Genomic DNA, 18,545 nt, shown 5'->3' with positions numbered 1-18,545 from the left:
AAGCCTAAGGGCCAAGTGTTGGCCAGTGGGATTAGGTGGGCTGATTAGGGCTTTTCATATATCGGTGAAGACTTGATGGGCCAAACAGCCTCTTCTGCACTGTGACATCAAGGCAGCATTTGACCAAGTGGAACTTATGAGCCTGAGCAAAACTGAATTCTGAAACTGTGACACCTCAGTGGAGGGGGAAGAGCTACTTCTTTAAACTTTATTATTGTCACATGTAGGCTTACATTAACATGACAAAGTTACTGTGATATTCCCCTAGTCACCACACTCCAGTGCCTGTTCAGGTACATTTGAGGGAGAATTTAGTGTGGCCAACGCACCTAATCAGCATGTCTTACTCTGTGGAAGGAAACTGGGGCATCCAGAGGAAACCCACGCAGACACAGGGAGAATGTGCAGACAGTGACCCAAGCCAGGAATTGAACCATGGTCCCTGGCATTCTGAAGCAGCAGTATTAACCACTGCCATGCCCAGGATGCTGTGTTTCAGGCGGCAATCACATCCCTTAGATTAAGTGCCTTTAAATTCTGTCAGTGGTCAGGAATAGAAGGATGTGACGAATAGAAGTAGCACTGCAGGAGCTTCAGCTCCTGTCCGACAGGTTTGAGACTCTTAATGTGTACGAAAGCAGGGACAGTAGGGAGGATGACAAAACTGACCACGGCACCATGTTGAAGTTGGGGGAGAAAAGACAAATGTCATAGTTGGGGACAATATAGTCAGAGGAAGACACTATTCTCTGTGCTCAGGATCAAGAGTCTTGAAAGCTGTGGTAACTGCCCAATGCCAGGGTTCAGGGCATCTGCAGTGGGCTGGAGAGGAACTTGCACTGGGAGAGGGAGAATCCCTTGGTCAGGGTCCACATAGGCACCAATGACATGGGTAGAACAAGGAGGGAGGTTCTGTGTTTGGCAGTTTGAGGAATTAGGCACTCAGTTAAAAAACAGAACCTCCAAGGTTATAATCTCTGGATTATTAGGGCCAGATGGCCTACTCCTGCTCCTATTTCTTTTGTTATGTTCTTATGTTATTATCTGAGCCGTCAGCAAATTGGCAAAGGGTACAAAAAAATTAGAGATGAACGTGTGTCTCAGTCGCTGGTGTGGAAGAACTCGGTTTCAGTTTTTGGAGCACTGGCATCACTACTAGTCTAGTTTACTAATGTAGTTTGGAATTCTGGTCCAGCATCCTAACAGATGAAAAGTAGGAGCAGGAGGCTGCCATTTGGCCGTTCATCATGATCATGGCTGATAATCCAACTCAATAGCCTAATCCTGCTTTTCCCCATAACCTTTGATCCCATTCGCCCCAAGTGCTATATCCAGCTACCGCTTGAATGCATCCAAATGTTTTGGCATCAACTATTTCCTGTGGTAATGAATTCCACAGGCTCACCATGCTTAGGGTGAAGAAATGTCTCCTCACCTCTGTCCTAAATGGTCTACCCTGAATCCTCAGACTGTGACCCCTGATTCTAGACTCCCCACTATCAGGAGTATCCTCCCTGTATCTAACCTGTCTTGTCCTATTAGAATTTTACAAGTCTTTGAGATTCTCCTCCCCACCCCCCGCCCCCCAATTCATCTGAACGCCAGCAAAAACAATCCTAACCTAGTCAACCTCTCTTCATACATCAGTCCCATCATCCTGAAATCAGCCTGGTAAACCTTCACTGCACTCCCTCAAGAGCAAGAACATCCTTTCTCAGAAAAGGACCAAAACTGCACACAAAACTCGAGGTGCAGCCTCACCGCAGCCCTGTATAATTGCAAAAACACATCCTTACTCCTGTACTCAACCTCTCGCAATGAAGGCTAACATACCATTTGCCTTTACTGCCTGTTGCACCTGCATGTTTGCCTTCAGTGACTGGGGCTCTGGACTCCTGAGCAGGATAGCGCAGTGGTTATGTTGGTGGGTTTTTATTCAATTTTCCCAGATTTATGATCAGGACACATAATTGCAAATCCTATCATAGCATTTGGAGAGGTTAAATTCATTGAAGTAAATCTGGATATTTAAAAAAAGCTAGTATCAAAAATTAAACTACCAGATTGTAAAATTTTATCTAACTCATTAAATCTTTATAGTTGGAAACCTTGTGTGGCCCACATGTGACTCCAGACCCACAAAAATCTAGCTGACAGTTAACTGCTCTCTAGAATGGCTTAGCAAACCATTTGGTTGTATTGAAGCATTGCAACATTTAAGAATATTACATGGCATTACAACATTGTTGCTAGTGGGAGTTTGCTTTGTGAAGTTGGCTGCTGCTATTACAAATTGTGACTATGCTTTAAAATGTACTGACCGGGTTGTATAAAGTTTTGAGAGTCTAACGGTCACACAGGTGGCTATATTTGTAAGTCTTTTTCTGTTCTTTTCACAGTGCACAATTCAAGTAGTTACCCCACTATTTTCATGAGAAATTAGTGATGAGCAAAAAAATGCTGGCACTGTCAACAATCACAACAATAATAGCCAGTTTCAACATGCAGACAAAAATAGCAAAGCTTTTTCTGCCAAAGGGTAAGTGGAATGTGGAATTCGCTTCCCCAGAAAATAGCGAAGATTGGATCTTTGAATTTATTCAAAGTAGAGTTAGATAGACTTTTGATGGGGGGGGGCAGAATGTTTTCAGTTGCATTTGTAACTGGTCCCTGAATAGGTGTGGGGTTTAGTGAATTGATTCTATGCCAAGAGGCAAGCTGGTCCTGTGAAGTGACAACTTCATACCCATCCCTCTACTATCATGCAAATGAATGCAAAAGGAAAATTAGCTTAGGCATTCACTACCTCACGTGGGGAAGAAACACAGGATCACACCCATGGAATTGTAATTCAATAATAATTCTTATCTGGATCTAATGTCACAATCCAAACCCAGTGTACAGCTATTCATAGGATATCATAAGTACCTGACTACCCTTGCTCTAAACAGCAGCTTTTACACAAGTACAACCAATAGTTTAACCCGCAGTGGTTTGAAACTCGTGTGTGGAGGCAATGGCATGATGGTTGTACAGGGAACATTCCACAGTGAACGAGCATCATTTGAAGTGACCTCAGGCTGTCGGCTGGACTTCCTTACAGCAGCACAACTAAAATGTATCAGTCACGAGACTTGAAGGCAGGCCACTTTTTTCATGGGATGTGGGCATTGCTGTGTAGTCCAGCTTCTATTGCTCATCCCTGATTGCTCATGAATTGAGTGGCTTGGTATGCCATTTCAGAGGGCATTTTAAGAGTGACCTACATTGTTGTAGGGGTGGAGTCACATGTAGGTGAGGTAACTGGACCAGGTAAGGATGACAGATTTCCTTCCTTAAAGTGAACCAGATGAGTTTTTACAATTGACAATGCACAATTAGACCAATTCAGATTTCATCATCTGTCTTAGTGAGATTTGAACCTGGGTAACCAAAGTATTACCCTGGGTCTCTGGATTAACCCTGGGTCTCTGGATTACTAATCCAGTGACAATATCACTGCACCATTGCGTCCCCATGGACAACAGAGTTTTGGATGATTTCAAACTTAGTTACTTTTTTTTGTTTCAATCCTTCCATTGATTCACCCCTGCATTCTCTGCCCCTTTCCCTTGAATCTATGTAATATCCTCCAGTCTTACAAACCACCTGAATCTCTGTGCTTCTCTAATTCTGGCCTCCCCACATCTTTTGATTTTAATCACTCGACTATAGGCAGGTGTGCTTCAGTTGCCTGGGCCTTAAACTCTGGAATTTCCTCCCCAGTCTCTCTCTGTGCCTCTTCTTTTAGAACGTTTCATAAAATATACCTCTTTGACCAAGCCTTTGTTCATTGTCCAAATATTTCCTTAATTGGCTCGAGTGAAATTTTGCCTGATTATGCTCCTGTGAAGTGCCTTGAAATACTTTGACATTAAAGGTGTGGCTGTAAACAGACATGCTATCAAAGATTTTCATCTCGTACTCAAAAGGACAACTCCTTTAAACCAAAACAAATTGTGAAGAAATAACAATTTATACTTCATGAAAAGAAACTGCTGATTGATGGGCAAGTGGAATCTGAATCTGAGATAGAGGCGTTGCAATGGAGAATGCACAGTTAATTGTTAACATCTTAATGGGCTCCATCCTGCACTCAAATTTACCTTTCAAATGGAGCAGTCTGATGACGTCCCTTTCCTTAACGTGCTGAGCAATCTGCCAGTGGGTTCCCTGCCCTACTCTTATGCAGGCCTACCTTCCCTAGCCAATATACACTTTGGGATTTCTGCAGTTCCATGCCCTAAGATTGGCCCTATTGGCAACCTCGCAAAGAGAGGCTGGTTCATTGGCTCACCATGCAATTCCCTGATAAATGCCCCAGGGCAATGCCTTGACCAGAGTCAAACTGCCTAGTTTTAATTTAAACATGATTTGACAGTTGATGGTCAGTTCAGTTAACTGGTACAGTCTCCATAGCAACGCTTCTATCAGAGTCCAATTGCCAACAAATCAACACTCTCTTCTCAAAGATTCCTGTACAATTTGATATGCTTGCAATTGTCCTGATGTTAAGATGAATAGCTGGTGTATTTTTAAGCAATATTCAATTTCTGTACCACCAAACAATTATTAAATGCATCATCAGTGCAAAATGTTGTTGTATACTGGTTCAATGAAATGTTCTGTCAGTTATATTTGTATCTGTGGAGACAGAATAAAGATTCTTTTTTCAAGTGAAACTCATTGGACAGTTCCCCATTTGTGTTTCTAAAACAGCATATGATCAGATAAAGGCAAAAATACTACAGCTGCTGGAATCTGAAATAAAAACAGAAAATGCTGGAAAATTTTAGCAGGTCTGACAGCATCTGTAAAGAGAGAATAGAGCCAATGTTTTGAGTCCGAATGATCCTTGGTCAGAATATGAACAGATATTCTACATAACGCAAAGTTATACTTGGGTTGTTGGACAAGAAATCCTGTACAGGAGAAATATCTGCTGATTTGTTAAAAATTGAACTTTATCATATGATTTGCATTTCAAATATGGCTTGTTATTTCATATCAACATCCTGGGGGGGTTACCATTGACCAAAAACTGAGTTCAACCAGCCATAGAGATACTGTGACTACAGGAGCAGGTCAAGACCTTGCAATTCTACAGCGACTAACTCCCTAAAGCCTGTCCACTATTCACATAGCACAAGTCAGGAGTATGATTGGATGATCTCCATTTGCTTGGATGAGTGCAGCTCCAACAACATTCAAGAAGCTTGACACCATTAGGATAAAGCAATCTGCTTGATTGACACACTACCAGAAACATCCGCTCTCTCCAGCAGTAACAGGGGCAGCAGCCTGTACCATCTACAAAATGTACTGCAGGAATTCACCAATCTCCTTAGACTGCACCTCCCAAACCCATGACTGCTATAAGGACAAGGGCAGCAGGCACATGGAAACACCACCATCTGGAAATTCCTCCCCAAGTCACTCACCACCTGACTTGAAAATATGTTGCCATTCCTTCACTGCAGCCAGATCAAAATCCTGGAACTCCCTTCCTAACAATGGAAATACGTAAACCACAAGGGTTGCAGGAGTTCAAGAAGACAGCAAACTCAAATACCCTCTTAAGGACAATAAGCGATGCGCAATAAAGGCTGGCCTAGCCAGCAATGCACACGTCCCATTAGTTAATATTTTGTTTTGTGTTTCTTCAGACTTACTTGTGGGTTCACAATTTCAAGATGGTCAAAGATCCCATGCAGAGCGACCGAAGTATCAAAGTCTCAGCTTTGTATCAGGCACTCTGCTTGCTGTAATGCACAATGCCTCTTCATGCGACATTGGAACCAAATTACAAATAAAAGGCTTCATCTATTATTTAGAGTAGAATATGACACAGCTGCTGAGTGATGTAAAGCTCAATTAATCCATGACAGGAACAGCAGTACAAAACAAACTGCAGTTTTCCATCAAGAATTGGGTCTGAGCCATCCCATTTACTACAATCCTTGGTAATTGGCAAAGGCAGCAGGTACGATGTGTGGATACTGGAGACGGGGGGAGCCCTGACTCGATCAATAGTAGCTATTGCACACTAAGTGGTGCTTGTCTCCTTTCCACTTATCTCTGTGTAATAAATATCACTGATCATCAGCTTGAGTGAAGGCTTCTCTGAGCACTGTTGTATAGTCATGATGTAGAGATGCCGGCGTTAGACTGGGGTAAACACAGTAAGAAGTCTCACATCACCAGGTTAAAGTTCAACCAGTTTATTTGATAGTAATCCCACAAGCTTTCGGAAACGCTGTTCCTTTGTCAGGTGTGTGGAAGGTTTTACATTGTTGTATAGTACAGGGGACGATACAATAATTCCATGCTTCATGAATTATTATTGATTGTATGTTTATTTAATTATTGATCAAGCTCAAAAATAAGTAGAAATATTCACAATGAATATTCAATTATTCCAGAAGTATCATACAAAAGATTGCCATGGGCACAAGGTCACATCAATTCTATCACTACGCCATAGTAATTACAAGAATTCAAAGCAGGAAGTCAGATTCCAGAGACAATGAGCGTGCATTTCTTTAAAAAAGAATTAGTTCCAGAGGTGAGATAGCTAAATCTATGTGAGGTTAGATGGTTTGATGTCCAGCATGGCTCCTCTTCCTTCCAATCAGACAAGCAATTAATACAATCAGCAGAAGGCCAGCAAGAGCAGCACAATGATTGGAATCGTCTTTATCCATTTGGCATTCTTCAGCAGTTACATATTTTGAGTTGTTTACTCCAAATGGCTGAACACGGAGCTCAAATGCACTGATGGGGAAGTTTGTGTCCACCTGCAGTGTTTGCTCAGAACGGCACATATAAGATTTGCCTAAAGTCATCTGTAGGTAGTTCAGGCTTTCATTTTTAGCTACAAACTCCTTTCCCCGAGCAGCAGGTAACCAATGTGCGTGGAAACAGAGAGTGAACTTGTCGGTAGTAGCATTCACAACAAACACAAAGAGCGGTAAGCCTATGGAATTCATTACCACAGGAGGCTGATGCCAAAGCATTGAACGTATTCAAGAGGCACAATAAGAAGTCTCACAACACCAGGTTAAAGTCTAACAGGTTTATTTAGTAACACAAGCTTTCGGAGCATTGCTTCTTCATCAGGTGAGTGGCCTGATGAAGGAGCAGCAAGGTGAGGATAGCTGGAAAATTGGGTGGAGAAATGGCAGAAAGAATTTAATCCAGATAAATGAAAGAAATGCATTTTGATCGATCCAATTCAGGTGGGAGCTATAAAATAAATGGTAGAATCATCAGGAGTATAGACACAGAGATCTGGGAGTACAGGTCCACAGATCCTTAAAAGTGGCAGCACAGGTGGAAAAGGTGAAGAAAGCATATGGCATGCTTGCCTTCATCACATGGAGCATCAAGGATACAAGTTAGCAAATTATGCTACAGTTATTTAAAACATTGGTTAGGCCACATTTGGAATACTGTTTTCAATTCTGGTCACCACACCAACAGGAGGATTCGGAGGCTTTGGAGAGGGTGCAAAAAAGGTTTACCAGGATGTTGCCTGGTATGGAGGGTATTATCTGTGCGGAGAGATTGAATAAACTGGGATTGTTCTCCCTGGCAAGACAGAGGCTGAGGGGAGACCTGATAGAAGTTGATAAAATTATGAGGGGTATAGATAGGGTGAACAGTTGGAAGCTTTTCCCCAGTGCAGAAATGACAATTACAAGGGGATACAAGTTCAAGGTGGGGGGGAGGCATGGTTCAGTGGAGATGTGCGGGGGAAGTATTTTTCCCCCCCAATACAGAGGGTGGTGGGGCCTGGAATGCACTGCCAAGTGATGTGCTTGAGGCAGACACATCAGCAACATTTAAGACTTATCTGGATAGACACGTGAACAGAGTAGGGATAGAGGGATACAGGTAATTGGTCAAGCTAGGACAATGTGATTGGTGCAGGCTTGGAGGGCAAAAGGGCCTGTTTCTGTGCTGTACTGTTCTTTGTTCTTGAATGATTATAACAAGACACACCTGTTCCTCGGTCATTTTCATCTCTTTCCTCGCATTGTAGCAAATTACAAAATAAACAATTAAGAATGATATTACAAGTTTCCCTTCTGGGGTTTTAGATACTTACTTTCCTATCTATCCACCTTATCTGCACATCTTTGGAGTGTGGGAGGAAACTGCAGTACCTGGAGGAAACCCATGCAGACACAGGGAGAATGTGCAAACACCACATAAACAATGACCCAAGCCGGGAATCAAGCCCTGCTGTAAGGCAGCAGTGTGAACCACTGTGCCACCGTGTTGGGGCCTCAATGATTTAGCCTGTGGGTGGCCCGGTGGCACAGTAGTTAACACTGCTATCTCACTGTGCCAAGGATCCAGGTTTGATTGCCAGTTTGGATCACTGTCTGTGTGGAGTCTATGCATTCTCATTTCTTCCAGGAGCTCCGTTTTCTTCTCCCACAGTCCGAAAGACATGCTGGTTAGGTGCATCGGCCATGCTAAATTCTCCCTCAGTGTACCCAAACAGGCAGCGGAGTGTGACAATTTTCACAGTGACTTAATTGCAGTGTTAATGTAAGCCTCTTTGTGACACTAATAAATAAACAATCATATATTGTCATTGATGAGGATTTAAATAGTTGAGGCCCCAGCACGGCGGCACGGTGGTTCACACTGCTGCCTTATAGCAGGATTTGATTCCCGGCTTGGTTCATTGTGCAAACACCACATAAACGGGTTTCTCTGCAGCATAGGAAGCTGAGGGGTGACCTTATAGAGGTCTATAAAATAATGAAGGCATTGACAAGGTAGATAGTCAATATCTTTTCCCAAAGGTAGGGGAGTCTCAAACTAGAAGGCATAGGTTTAAGGTGAGAGGGAAGAGATACAAAAGTGTCCAGAGGGGCAATTTTTTCACATAGAGGTGGTAAATGTCTAGAACAAACTGCCAGAGGTAGTCGTAGAGGCGGGTACAATTTTAACTTTTAAAAAACATTTAGATGGTTACATCGGTACGATGGATATAGAAGGATATGGGCCAAATGTGGGCAATTGAGATTAGCTTAGGGGTTTTAAAAAAAAGGGCGGCATGGACAAGTTGGGCCGAAGGGCCTGTTTCCATGCTGTAAATCTCTATGACTCTATGAGCTACAGTAAATAACATGGATCATATTCCACTCAGTCGAAGCAGGTACGTGCCTCCCACTCAACCCAATCTCAGCCAATCTGTCTCCAAACCCACCCACATCCCTCCCAATTCCATACACATATACCTCACTCTTTTGGTCCCCTGACTCCCCTCACTCTCCCTATCCAATTCATCCTATCCCCCCAACCCATCGCAGGCTATCCCACCCCTCACCTTCTGCCCTACGCACTTTGGGTACGGTGCAAATTAAATTTATCCGAAGCTTTACCAAGAGTCTCAACTTTACAACTGTTAAATTCATCAGCACGAAACATTTACTGTTTCTCCAAATATGCTGCCAGACCTACTGAATATTTCCAGCATTTTCTGTTTCTACCTTAGAATTACAGCATCTGCAGTATTTTTGCTTATATGCAAGTATTTGAGGTCTTCCACTTTTGAACCAAAAATAAATATTTTCTTAATGGTGAGTGCTTAGGAACTGTGGAGAAGTAAAGATTTTTGAGACTCTGGGTGCATAAATAATTAAAAGCTTCTACACAAATTAAAAAGTTTTCAAAAAGATGAATGAGATGCTGACCTTTATCTCAAGAAGTTACAGTTCAAATTTGGAAGTTTTTTTTTCTCCACACCCCCAGTACTGAGCTTCAATTCTTGTGGGTAAATTCACATTTTCAGGACTGAGGTGGATTGATTTTTGCTTGATCCTTAATTTAAGGTAAATAAATTGAATGAGAGCAACTATTAGCCAAATGAATGGTGGAATCATAACAAGGAGTTTTATTAACTGCCTCCTCCGGTTCACATTTCTCCGTCACTTCACAAATCAGGAATTTCACTTCCAACCTTCACATGATCTTCACATGGCCCTATTCTGAACTTCCCTTTCTCAACCTCTGTCTTCATTTCTGGTGATAGAATGTCGACTGAAATTTAAAATAAGCCTACTACAAGTCATGACATAATGCCTGCCTACACCAACTAGAAAGCAAAAAGACTCATCACCCAACTGGATGATGTTTGACCATCAGGCAAACAGACCTTTTTCCCCCCCCATTTATCTTTACCCGATATCAAAATATTACATAAGAACTTAAGAAATAGGAGCAGGAGTAGGCCATCTAGCCCTTCGAGCCTGCCCCGCCATTCAATAAAATCATGGTTGATCTGTCGTGGCTCAGTTCCACATTCCCGCCCTCTCCCCATAACCCTTAATCCCCTCGCTTATCAAAAACCCATCAATCCGCGTCTTAAAAATATTTAGCGAGGCAGCCTCCACCACTTCAACGGGCAGAGAATTCCAGAGATTCACCACCCTTTGAGTGAAGAAGTTCCTCCTCAACTCTGTTCTAAACCGCCCCCCCTTTATCTTGAGGCTGTGCCCCCTAGTCCTACTGTCCTTTCTGAGCAGGAAGAGTCTCTCCACCTCTATCCTATCCATCCCAATCATCATCTTATATGAAAATGTTCAAAGTATATATCAAAAACAAAATAATCTTTTATATTATTCCAAAGACTTTTCTCTAGAGTCGTACACAGTGTTGTGGAGGGTTGTCTTCAATTCCTGGAGACTCTAGGCAATCCTGGATGGTTTCCCATTCTCTACTTCCTGCACTCACAATCATCAAGATAAGGGCATCTGCTGAGCAGAGATGGATGATGTACAAATACGGTCTCCAGTTAGTAAAATGCTAAGCATTATGGATCCCTTTTTGCAGGTCCATTTCCCCTGCAGCCCACGACATGACCTCAAAATGGTTACAGTCCAGTCTCCACTTGGTACCACAACTACTACCGTAGTCAATGAGAACTTCTCAATAGCTGCCTTCTGTGATGTCAGCCTTCAACGATGAGCCTGAAGTTGCCAATTGAAAACTGCATCCAAACATCTATAAATAGTACAGGCCACACAATGTAATCATCTGCGAGTATGTTATAAGAATGCTCAGTCTAATCAAGGAAGCATGGCATCCAACTTCCTGTTGTCATAGCTTTGCGCCACAACAGAAATTGAGCAAGTATGTTCCCTAATCTCACTGTTGTCACTGGAAGGAGTTGCAGAACTGCTCTTAAGATTGAAGGCTAAAGTATTGTTCAAGTTGCTGCCCTGTGATAGCCAGCTCCATAAGTCTCTGAGGTAGATAATTCAGTAGATTCACAAGTTATTAGAGTAATTCCGCTTCCTTTCTGTCCTAACTGATTGGCCTCTGACCCTGTCACTCTGTCCCTGTTAGATTTCCTGACCTGTGATAACAATTTCTCAGTAACTGATCAAACCCCTTCAGAATTTTGAAGGTTGCAATGAGATCACCTCTCGGTCTTCTAAACAAAGTAAACCAGTTCACTCCACCTCTCATTATAAGCCAACTGCCTCATCCCATGGGCCAATTTAGTGAGCATTTTCTGAGTCACCTTTAGCAGTTGACGGAAGCACAGCATTTTATTCTTTGTAGCCCATTATCGGTATTGCTATAATCTTTAAAAGGTATATAAAATAAAACGAATGTCAAAATTAGCAGCAAGCTAGCAAGAACGAACAGATGAAGAGACGAATGGTATGTGAATAAAGCTGCTTGTCTTAAGAGTATTAACTTAATATTGATGGATTTGTCAGGTACATTTTCACCATGAATGAATCTGGAGCAAAAAGAACGATAGCAAGTCTGTTCACATCAAAGTTGGTCTTTTTAACAACTCGTGAGTAAAGAAAATAGTCAATGGGTAAGCAGAGCACTGGCAAGTCTCTCTCACTCAGCAGCAACAAGATCACATGCGCACCTCATTTAATCTCTTGTCTGATCCTTCACTGCAATTTATAAATGATTACGCCAGTGGCAAGCCAGCAGAACAGTCCCTATTAGCAATCAGTTATAGTAGATCCAGCAGTGGATAACAGAAGTGCTTTCAGTCTCCAGATGCATCACAATCATGTTCCCCCATTAAGACAAACAAGCCAAGTGAATCTCTTTTCAGTGGGGGGGGGGGTGTGTGGTGCGTGGGAGCGGGAGCGGGAGCGGGGAGGGGGAGGGAGCGGGGGCGGGGAGGGGGAGGGAGCGGGGGCGGGGAGGGGGAGGGAGCGGGGGCGGGGAGGGGGAGGGAGCGGGGGCGGGGAGGGGGAGGGAGCGGGGGCGGGGAGGGGGAGGGAGCGGGGGCGGGGGGGGAGGGGGAGGGAGCGGGGGCGGGGAGGGGGAGGGAGCGGGGGAGGGGAGGGGGGGTTGGGGGAGGGGCAGCGGGGGGGTGTGGGCGGGGGGAGGGGGGTGTGGGTGCGGGGAGGGGGGGTGTGGGTGCGGGGAGGGGGGTGTGGGTGCGGGGAGGGGGGTGTGGGTGCGGGGAGGGGGGGTGTGGGTGCGGGGTTTGGGGGGGAGGGGGGGTGTGGGTGCGGGGTTTGGGGGGGGAGGGGGGGTGTGGGTGCGGGGTTTGGGGGGGTGTGGGTGCGGGGTTTGGGGGGGGAGGGGGGGTGTGGGTGCGGGGTTTGGGGGGGTGTGGGTGCGGGGTTTGGGGGGGGAGGGGGGGAGTGGGTGCGGGGTTTAGGGGGGGAGTGGGTGCGGGGTTTGGGGGGGGGAGGGGGGGAGGGGGGGTGTGGGTGCGGGGTTTGGGGGGGGTGGGGGGGTGTGGGTGCGGGGTTTGGGGGGGGGTGGTGGGTGCGGGGTTTGGGGGGGGGTGGGTGGGTGCGGGTGCGGGGTTTGGGGGGGGTGGGTGGGCGCGGGTGCGGGGTTTGGGGGGGGTGGGTGGGCGCGGGTGCGGGGTTTGGGGGGGGTGGGTGGGCGCGGGTGCGGGGTTTGGGGGGGGTGGGTGGGCGCGGGTGCGGGGTTTGGGGGGGTGGGTGGGCGCGGGTGCGGGGTTTGGGGGGGGTGGGTGGGTGCGGGTGCGGGGTTTGGGGGGGTGGGTGGGTGCGGGTGCGGGGTTTGGGGGGGGTGGGTGGGTGCGGGTGCGGGGTTTGGGGGGGTGGGTGGGTGCGGGTGCGGGGTTTGGGGGGTGGGTGGGTGGGTGCGGGTGCGGGGTTTGGGGGGTGGGTGGGTGGGTGCGGGTGCGGGGTTGGGGGGGTGGGTGGGTGGGTGCGGGTGCGGGGTTGGGGGGGGTGGGTGCGGGTGCGGGGTTGGGGGGGGTGGGTGCGGGTGCGGGGTTGGGGGGGTGGGTGCGGGTGCGGGGTTGGGGGGGGTGGGTGGGTGCGGGTGCGGGGTTGGGGGGGTGGGTGGGTGCGGGTGCGGGGTTGGGGGGGTGGGTGGGTGCGGGTGCGGGGTTGGGGGGGTGGGGTGGGTGCGGGTGCGGGGTTGGGGGGGGTGGGTGGGTGCGGGTGCGGGGTTGGGGGGGGTGGGTGGGTGCGGGTGCGGGGTTGGGGGGGGTGGGTGGGTGCGGGTGCGGGGTTGGGGGGGGTGGGTGGGTGCGGGTGCGGGGTTGGGGGGGGTGGGTGGGTGCGGGTGCGGGGTTGGGGGGGGTGGGTGGGTGCGGGTGCGGGGTTGGGGGGGTGGGTGGGTGCGGGTGCGGGGTTGGGGGGGGTGGGTGGGTGCGGGGTGCGGGGTTGGGGGGGGTGGGTGGGTGCGGGTGCGGGGTTGGGGGGGGTGGGTGGGTGCGGGTGCGGGGTTGGGGGGGGTGGGTGGGTGCGGGTGCGGGGTTGGGGGGGGTGGGTGGGTGCGGGTGCGGGGTTGGGGGGGTGGGTGGGTGCGGGTGCGGGGTTGGGGGGGGTGGGTGGGTGCGGGTGCGGGGTTGGGGGGGGTGGGTGGGTGCGGGTGCGGGGTTGGGGGGGGTGGGTGGGTGCGGGTGCGGGGTTGGGGGGGTGGTGGGTGCGGGTGCGGGGTTGGGGGGGGTGGGTGGGTGCGGGTGCGGGGTTGGGGGGGGTGGGTGGGTGCGGGTGCGGGGTTGGGGGGGGTGGGTGGGTGCGGGTGCGGGGTTGGGGGGGGTGGGTGGGTGCGGGTGCGGGGTTGGGGGGGGTGGGTGGGTGCGGGTGCGGGGTTGGGGGGGGTGGGTGGGTGCGGGTGCGGGGTTGGGGGGGGTGGGTGGGTGCGGGTGCGGGGTTGGGGGGGGTGGGTGGGTGCGGGTGCGGGGTTGGGGGGGGTGGGGTGGGTGCGGGTGCGGGGTTGGGGGGGGTGGGTGGGTGCGGGTGCGGGGTTGGGGGGGTGGGTGGGTGCGGGTGCGGGGTTGGGGGGGGTGGGTGGGTGCGGGTGCGGGGTTGGGGGGGGTGGGTGGGTGCGGGTGCGGGGTTGGGGGGGGTGGGTGGGTGCGGGTGCGGGGTTGGGGGGGGTGGGTGGGTGCGGGTGCGGGGTTGGGGGGGGTGGGTGGGTGCGGGTGCGGGGTTGGGGGGGGTGGGTGGGTGCGGGTGCGGGGTTGGGGGGGGTGGGTGGGTGCGGGTGCGGGGTTGGGGGGGGTGGGTGGGTGCGGGTGCGGGGTTGGGGGGGTGGGTGCGGGTGCGGGGTTGGGGGGGGTGGGTGGGTGCGGGTGCGGGGTTGGGGGGGGTGGGTGGGTGCGGGTGCGGGGTTGGGGGTGGGTGGGTGCGGGTGCGGGGTTGGGGGGGGTGGGTGGGTGCGGGTGCGGGGTTGGGGGGGTGGGTGGGTGCGGGTGCGGGGTTGGGGGGGGTGGGGGGGTGCGGGTGCGGGGTTGGGGGGGTGGGTGGGTGCGGGTGCGGGTTGGGGGGGGTGGGTGGGTGCGGGTGCGGGGTTGGGGGGGTTTGGGGTGGGGGGGTTTGGGGTGGGGGGGTTGGTGTTGGGGTGGGGGGGTTGGGGGTGGTTGTGGGTGGGGGGGTTGGTGTTGGGGGTGGGGGGGTTGGTGGTGGGGGGGGGTTGGGGGTGGTTGTGGGTGGGGGGGTTGGTGTTGGGGGGGTTGGGGTTGGGGGTGGTTGTGGGTGGGGGGGTTGGTGTTGGAGGTGGGGGGGTTGGTGGTGGGGGGGGTTGGGGGTGGCGGTGTGGTCGGTGGGTGCGGTGGGTGGGGGGGGTGGGGCGGTGTGGTCGGTGGGTGGGTGGGGGGGGTGGGGCGGTGTGGTCGGTGGGGGGGGTGGGGCGGTGTGGTCGGTCGGTGGGTGGGTGGGGGGGGTGGGGCGGGGAAGGTGGGGGAGGTGTGGTGGTGGCGGGGGGGGTGGTGGAGATTGCGATCCTGTCGGAGCATCGCCGACGTTTCGGGCCAAGCGGCGAAGGGAAACCGGGGAATCGGAGCCGGAACCCAGTGAGCGGAGGGCGGCTCCCCCGGCCCAAGGTCACTCACCCAGCGGCGGATGGAGCTCGGCAGCCACCTCCACTCCATGGCCTCCCGCCCGCCGCTAATCCGCTGCTTCACGGCGCATGACCCGGCCCCGGATCGCCTGGTGGAAGCCGGCGGTGCTGGAGAGAGGTCCCGGGCAGTGGGAGCGGGGATCCGGCGGTGCTGGAGAGAGGTCCCGGGAAGTATTCGGGTTGAGGCTGACTGACGGTGAAAATCCCGGAACACTTTGTCGAGAAGCTGGGAAAGGCGGAGCCTGTGTTGTTTTAATATTAATGTTGGAGATTAATGTTTAATCGCGGCGCTGCCCTGTTGCTGTTTCCAGCCGCACAGGATCTGCTGAGGATAAGATCGCTCTGCCTCACTGCGCCAGCTCTGCTTTTGACTGGATAGAGACTCAGAGCAGCTCATTCGACCCATCTGCTTCACACTGGGCTACTTCCACATCAGCCTCCTCTCACCGTGCCCACTGTTCCCTCCCTCCCTTTTCTTCCTCAACTGTTTATTTCCTTCCCCGTTTCCTCTTTAATTTCCAGGGGTTGATTTGCACAGCAATTTACTTCCAGTTGGAGATTGTGAAGAGGGTCAGCGTCCGAGTTCTGGGTCAAATCATGGAGTGTCAGCACCGTGCGTAAATTGAAGTCAAATCGATGTTTAAAAAAGTAACTTACAAAACGATTATAATCTGTAACGTCTGGCTCTTGCACGTGTCTCTTCCCGGGATATCTGGTAGAACAGGGCAACTCAACAGTTTCCTGCTGTCAGTGGCCACAAGTTGCTTCAGCAAACGCTGCTGGCCTCACCATTGTTCCTTCTACAAATTCTAGGTTAACTTTTGAAAGCCTATAATATACTACATGATCTACTGTTCTGCTGCTAATGCAGTTGCATACTGGCAACAAGGTACTGTGCCAGCAAAAGAAATTGATAGTGACAATAACATCAGGTTCCAATCATCTCCAAATTTGCATCTTCGAAATCCCCAGACATTGTCTGACAGTTCCAAGCAAATGGTCACTTGGTATAGCACTATACTCAGGTGAAACGGCTATCCCTGCTATAGTGATCAGCAGCTACCTGTCATGAATGAAGTTTATTGCTGAATCCTCATTACCTGAGCTTGGAAAGGCTCTTTATTGACTCCTTAGCGGCAAGGAAAATACCTGGAAAGAACGAACCGTTTCTCAAAGACTTCCGCTCTGCTGGAGAGAAGGTCTTTCTCATAGAACATAAGAAATAGGAGCAGGAGTAGGCCATCTAGCCCTTTGAGCCTGCCCCGCCATTCAATAAGATCATGGCTGATCTGTCGTGGCTCAGTTCCACATTCCCACCCTCTCCCCATAACCCTTAATCCCCTCGCTTATCAAAAACCCATCAACCCGCGTCTTAAAAATATTTAGCGAGGTAGCCTCCACCACTTCAACGGGCAGAGAATTCCAGAGATTCACCACCCTTTGAAGAAGTTCCTCCTCAACTCCGTTCTAAACCGCCCCCCCCTTTATCTTGAGGCTGTGCCCCCTAGTCCTACTATCCTTTCTGAGCAGGAAGAGTCTCTCCACCTCTATCCTATCCATCCCATTCATCATCTTACACGTCTCAATGAGATCTCCCCTCATTCTTCTAAACTCTAACGAGTACAGGCCTAATTTATTCAGCCTCTCCTCATAGCTCAACCCCCTCAACTCCGGCATCAGCCTAGTAAACCTCCTCCGCACTCCCTCCAAGGCCAAAATATCCTTGCGTAAGTACGGCGCCCAAAACTGCACACAGTACTCCAGCTGCGGCCTCACCAATGCCCTATACAGCCGCAGCAAGACCTCCCTACTTTTATATTCAATCCCCCTCGCTGTGAAGGCCAGCATCCCATTCGCCTTCCTGACCACCTGCTGCACCTGCAAGCTGGGTTTTTGCGACTCATGCACAAGGACCCCGAGGTCCCTCTGCACCGTCGCCTGCTGCAGTTTTTCGCCACGTAAGTAACAATCCTTCCTACCATTCTTCCTACCAAAGTGGACCACCTCACACTTGCCAACATTAAATTCCATTTGCCATTTCCTGGCCCATTCGCCCAGCCTATCTAGATCCTTCTGCAGACTCTCCACACCCTCCGCACAATTTGCCGTTCCACCAATCTTGGTGTCATCAGCAAATTTCGACACCCTACACTCGGTTCCCTCCTCCAGATCATCTATATAAATGGTAAGTAGCTGAGGCCCCAGCACCGACCCCTGGGGCACTCCACTAGTCACCATCCGCCAATCCGAATAGCACCTGTTGACCCCCACTCTCGGCCTCCTATTTGACAACCAATCCTCTAGCCACGCTAACACCCAACCCCAACTCCATGTCCCCTGACCTTCTGCAATAACCTCTTGTGAGGTACCTTGTCAAACGCCTTCTGAAAATCAAGAAAGACCACATCCACCGGCTCTCCTCTATCCACCGCCCTAGACACATCCTCATAGAACTCCAGTAAATTTGTCAGACACGACTTCCCTTTAACGAAACCGTGCTGCGTCTGCTCTATCAAGCAATTCCCCTCAAGATGCCTCGCTATTTCCTCCTTGATGACGGATTCTAACGTTTTACCTACAACAGACGTTAAACTAACCGGCCTATAATTCCCTGCCTTTTGCCTGGCACCCTTCTTAAACAACGGCGTAACATTAGCCGTTTTCCAATCTTCCGGCACTTCCCTGGAATCCAGCGACGTCTGGAAAATAACCACCAAGGCATCCACTATCACCTCCGCCATTTCTTTCAGAACCCTCGGATGCGTTCCATCCGGTCCTGGCGACTTGTCCACAATCAGCCCCTCCAGTCTGTCGAGCACCGCCTCTCTAGTAACAGTAATGTCATTAAGACCCTCCAGTCCTACCACCTTTCCATCTCTAACACCCGGCAAATTATTCACGTCCTCCTCTGTGAAGACAGAAACAAAAAAGTTATTCAAGACCTTAGCCATATCCCCATTCCCCTACCACTAAGTCCCCCTTCTCATCCTCTAAGGGACCAACGTTCACCCTAGCCAGCCTCTTCCTTTTTATATATTTATAATTCAGCCTCTCCTCATAGCTCAACCCCCTCAACTCCGGTATCAGCCTAGTAAACCTCTGCACTCCCTCCAAGGCCAAAATATCCTTGCGTAAGTACGGCGACCAAAACTGCACACAGTACTCCAGCTGCG

At 50.1% G+C, this 18,545-nt stretch overlaps 1 protein-coding gene across 10 annotated transcripts in view; it reads right to left on the bottom strand.

Moving 5' to 3' along the window:
• The window catches only part of atp11a (ATPase phospholipid transporting 11A), a 204,229-nt gene extending 188,394 nt beyond the window's left edge, over nt 1-15,835 (bottom strand). For 9 of the 10 annotated variants that reach the window (XM_080182682.1, XM_080182686.1, XM_080182687.1 and 6 more), the window contains exon 1: nt 15,365-15,835. In XM_080182682.1, coding sequence (XP_080038808.1) covers nt 15,365-15,403 — 39 coding nt within the window. In that variant the 5' untranslated portion in view covers nt 15,404-15,835. The remainder of the gene's footprint in view (nt 1-15,364) is intronic. The other variant, XM_080182683.1, reaches the window with a different exon arrangement.
• Nucleotides 15,836-18,545: the final 2,710 nt, after the last annotated feature.

The sequence above is a fragment of the Carcharhinus amblyrhynchos genome, unplaced genomic scaffold, assembly GCF_965287045.1.
Source record: "Carcharhinus amblyrhynchos unplaced genomic scaffold, sCarAmb.v2.hapA scaffold_80, whole genome shotgun sequence".
In the NCBI taxonomy this organism is placed as follows: Eukaryota; Metazoa; Chordata; class Chondrichthyes; order Carcharhiniformes; family Carcharhinidae; genus Carcharhinus; species Carcharhinus amblyrhynchos.
Note: the sequence above shows the minus strand (reverse complement) of the source record. Positions and strands in the feature narration are given on the sequence as shown.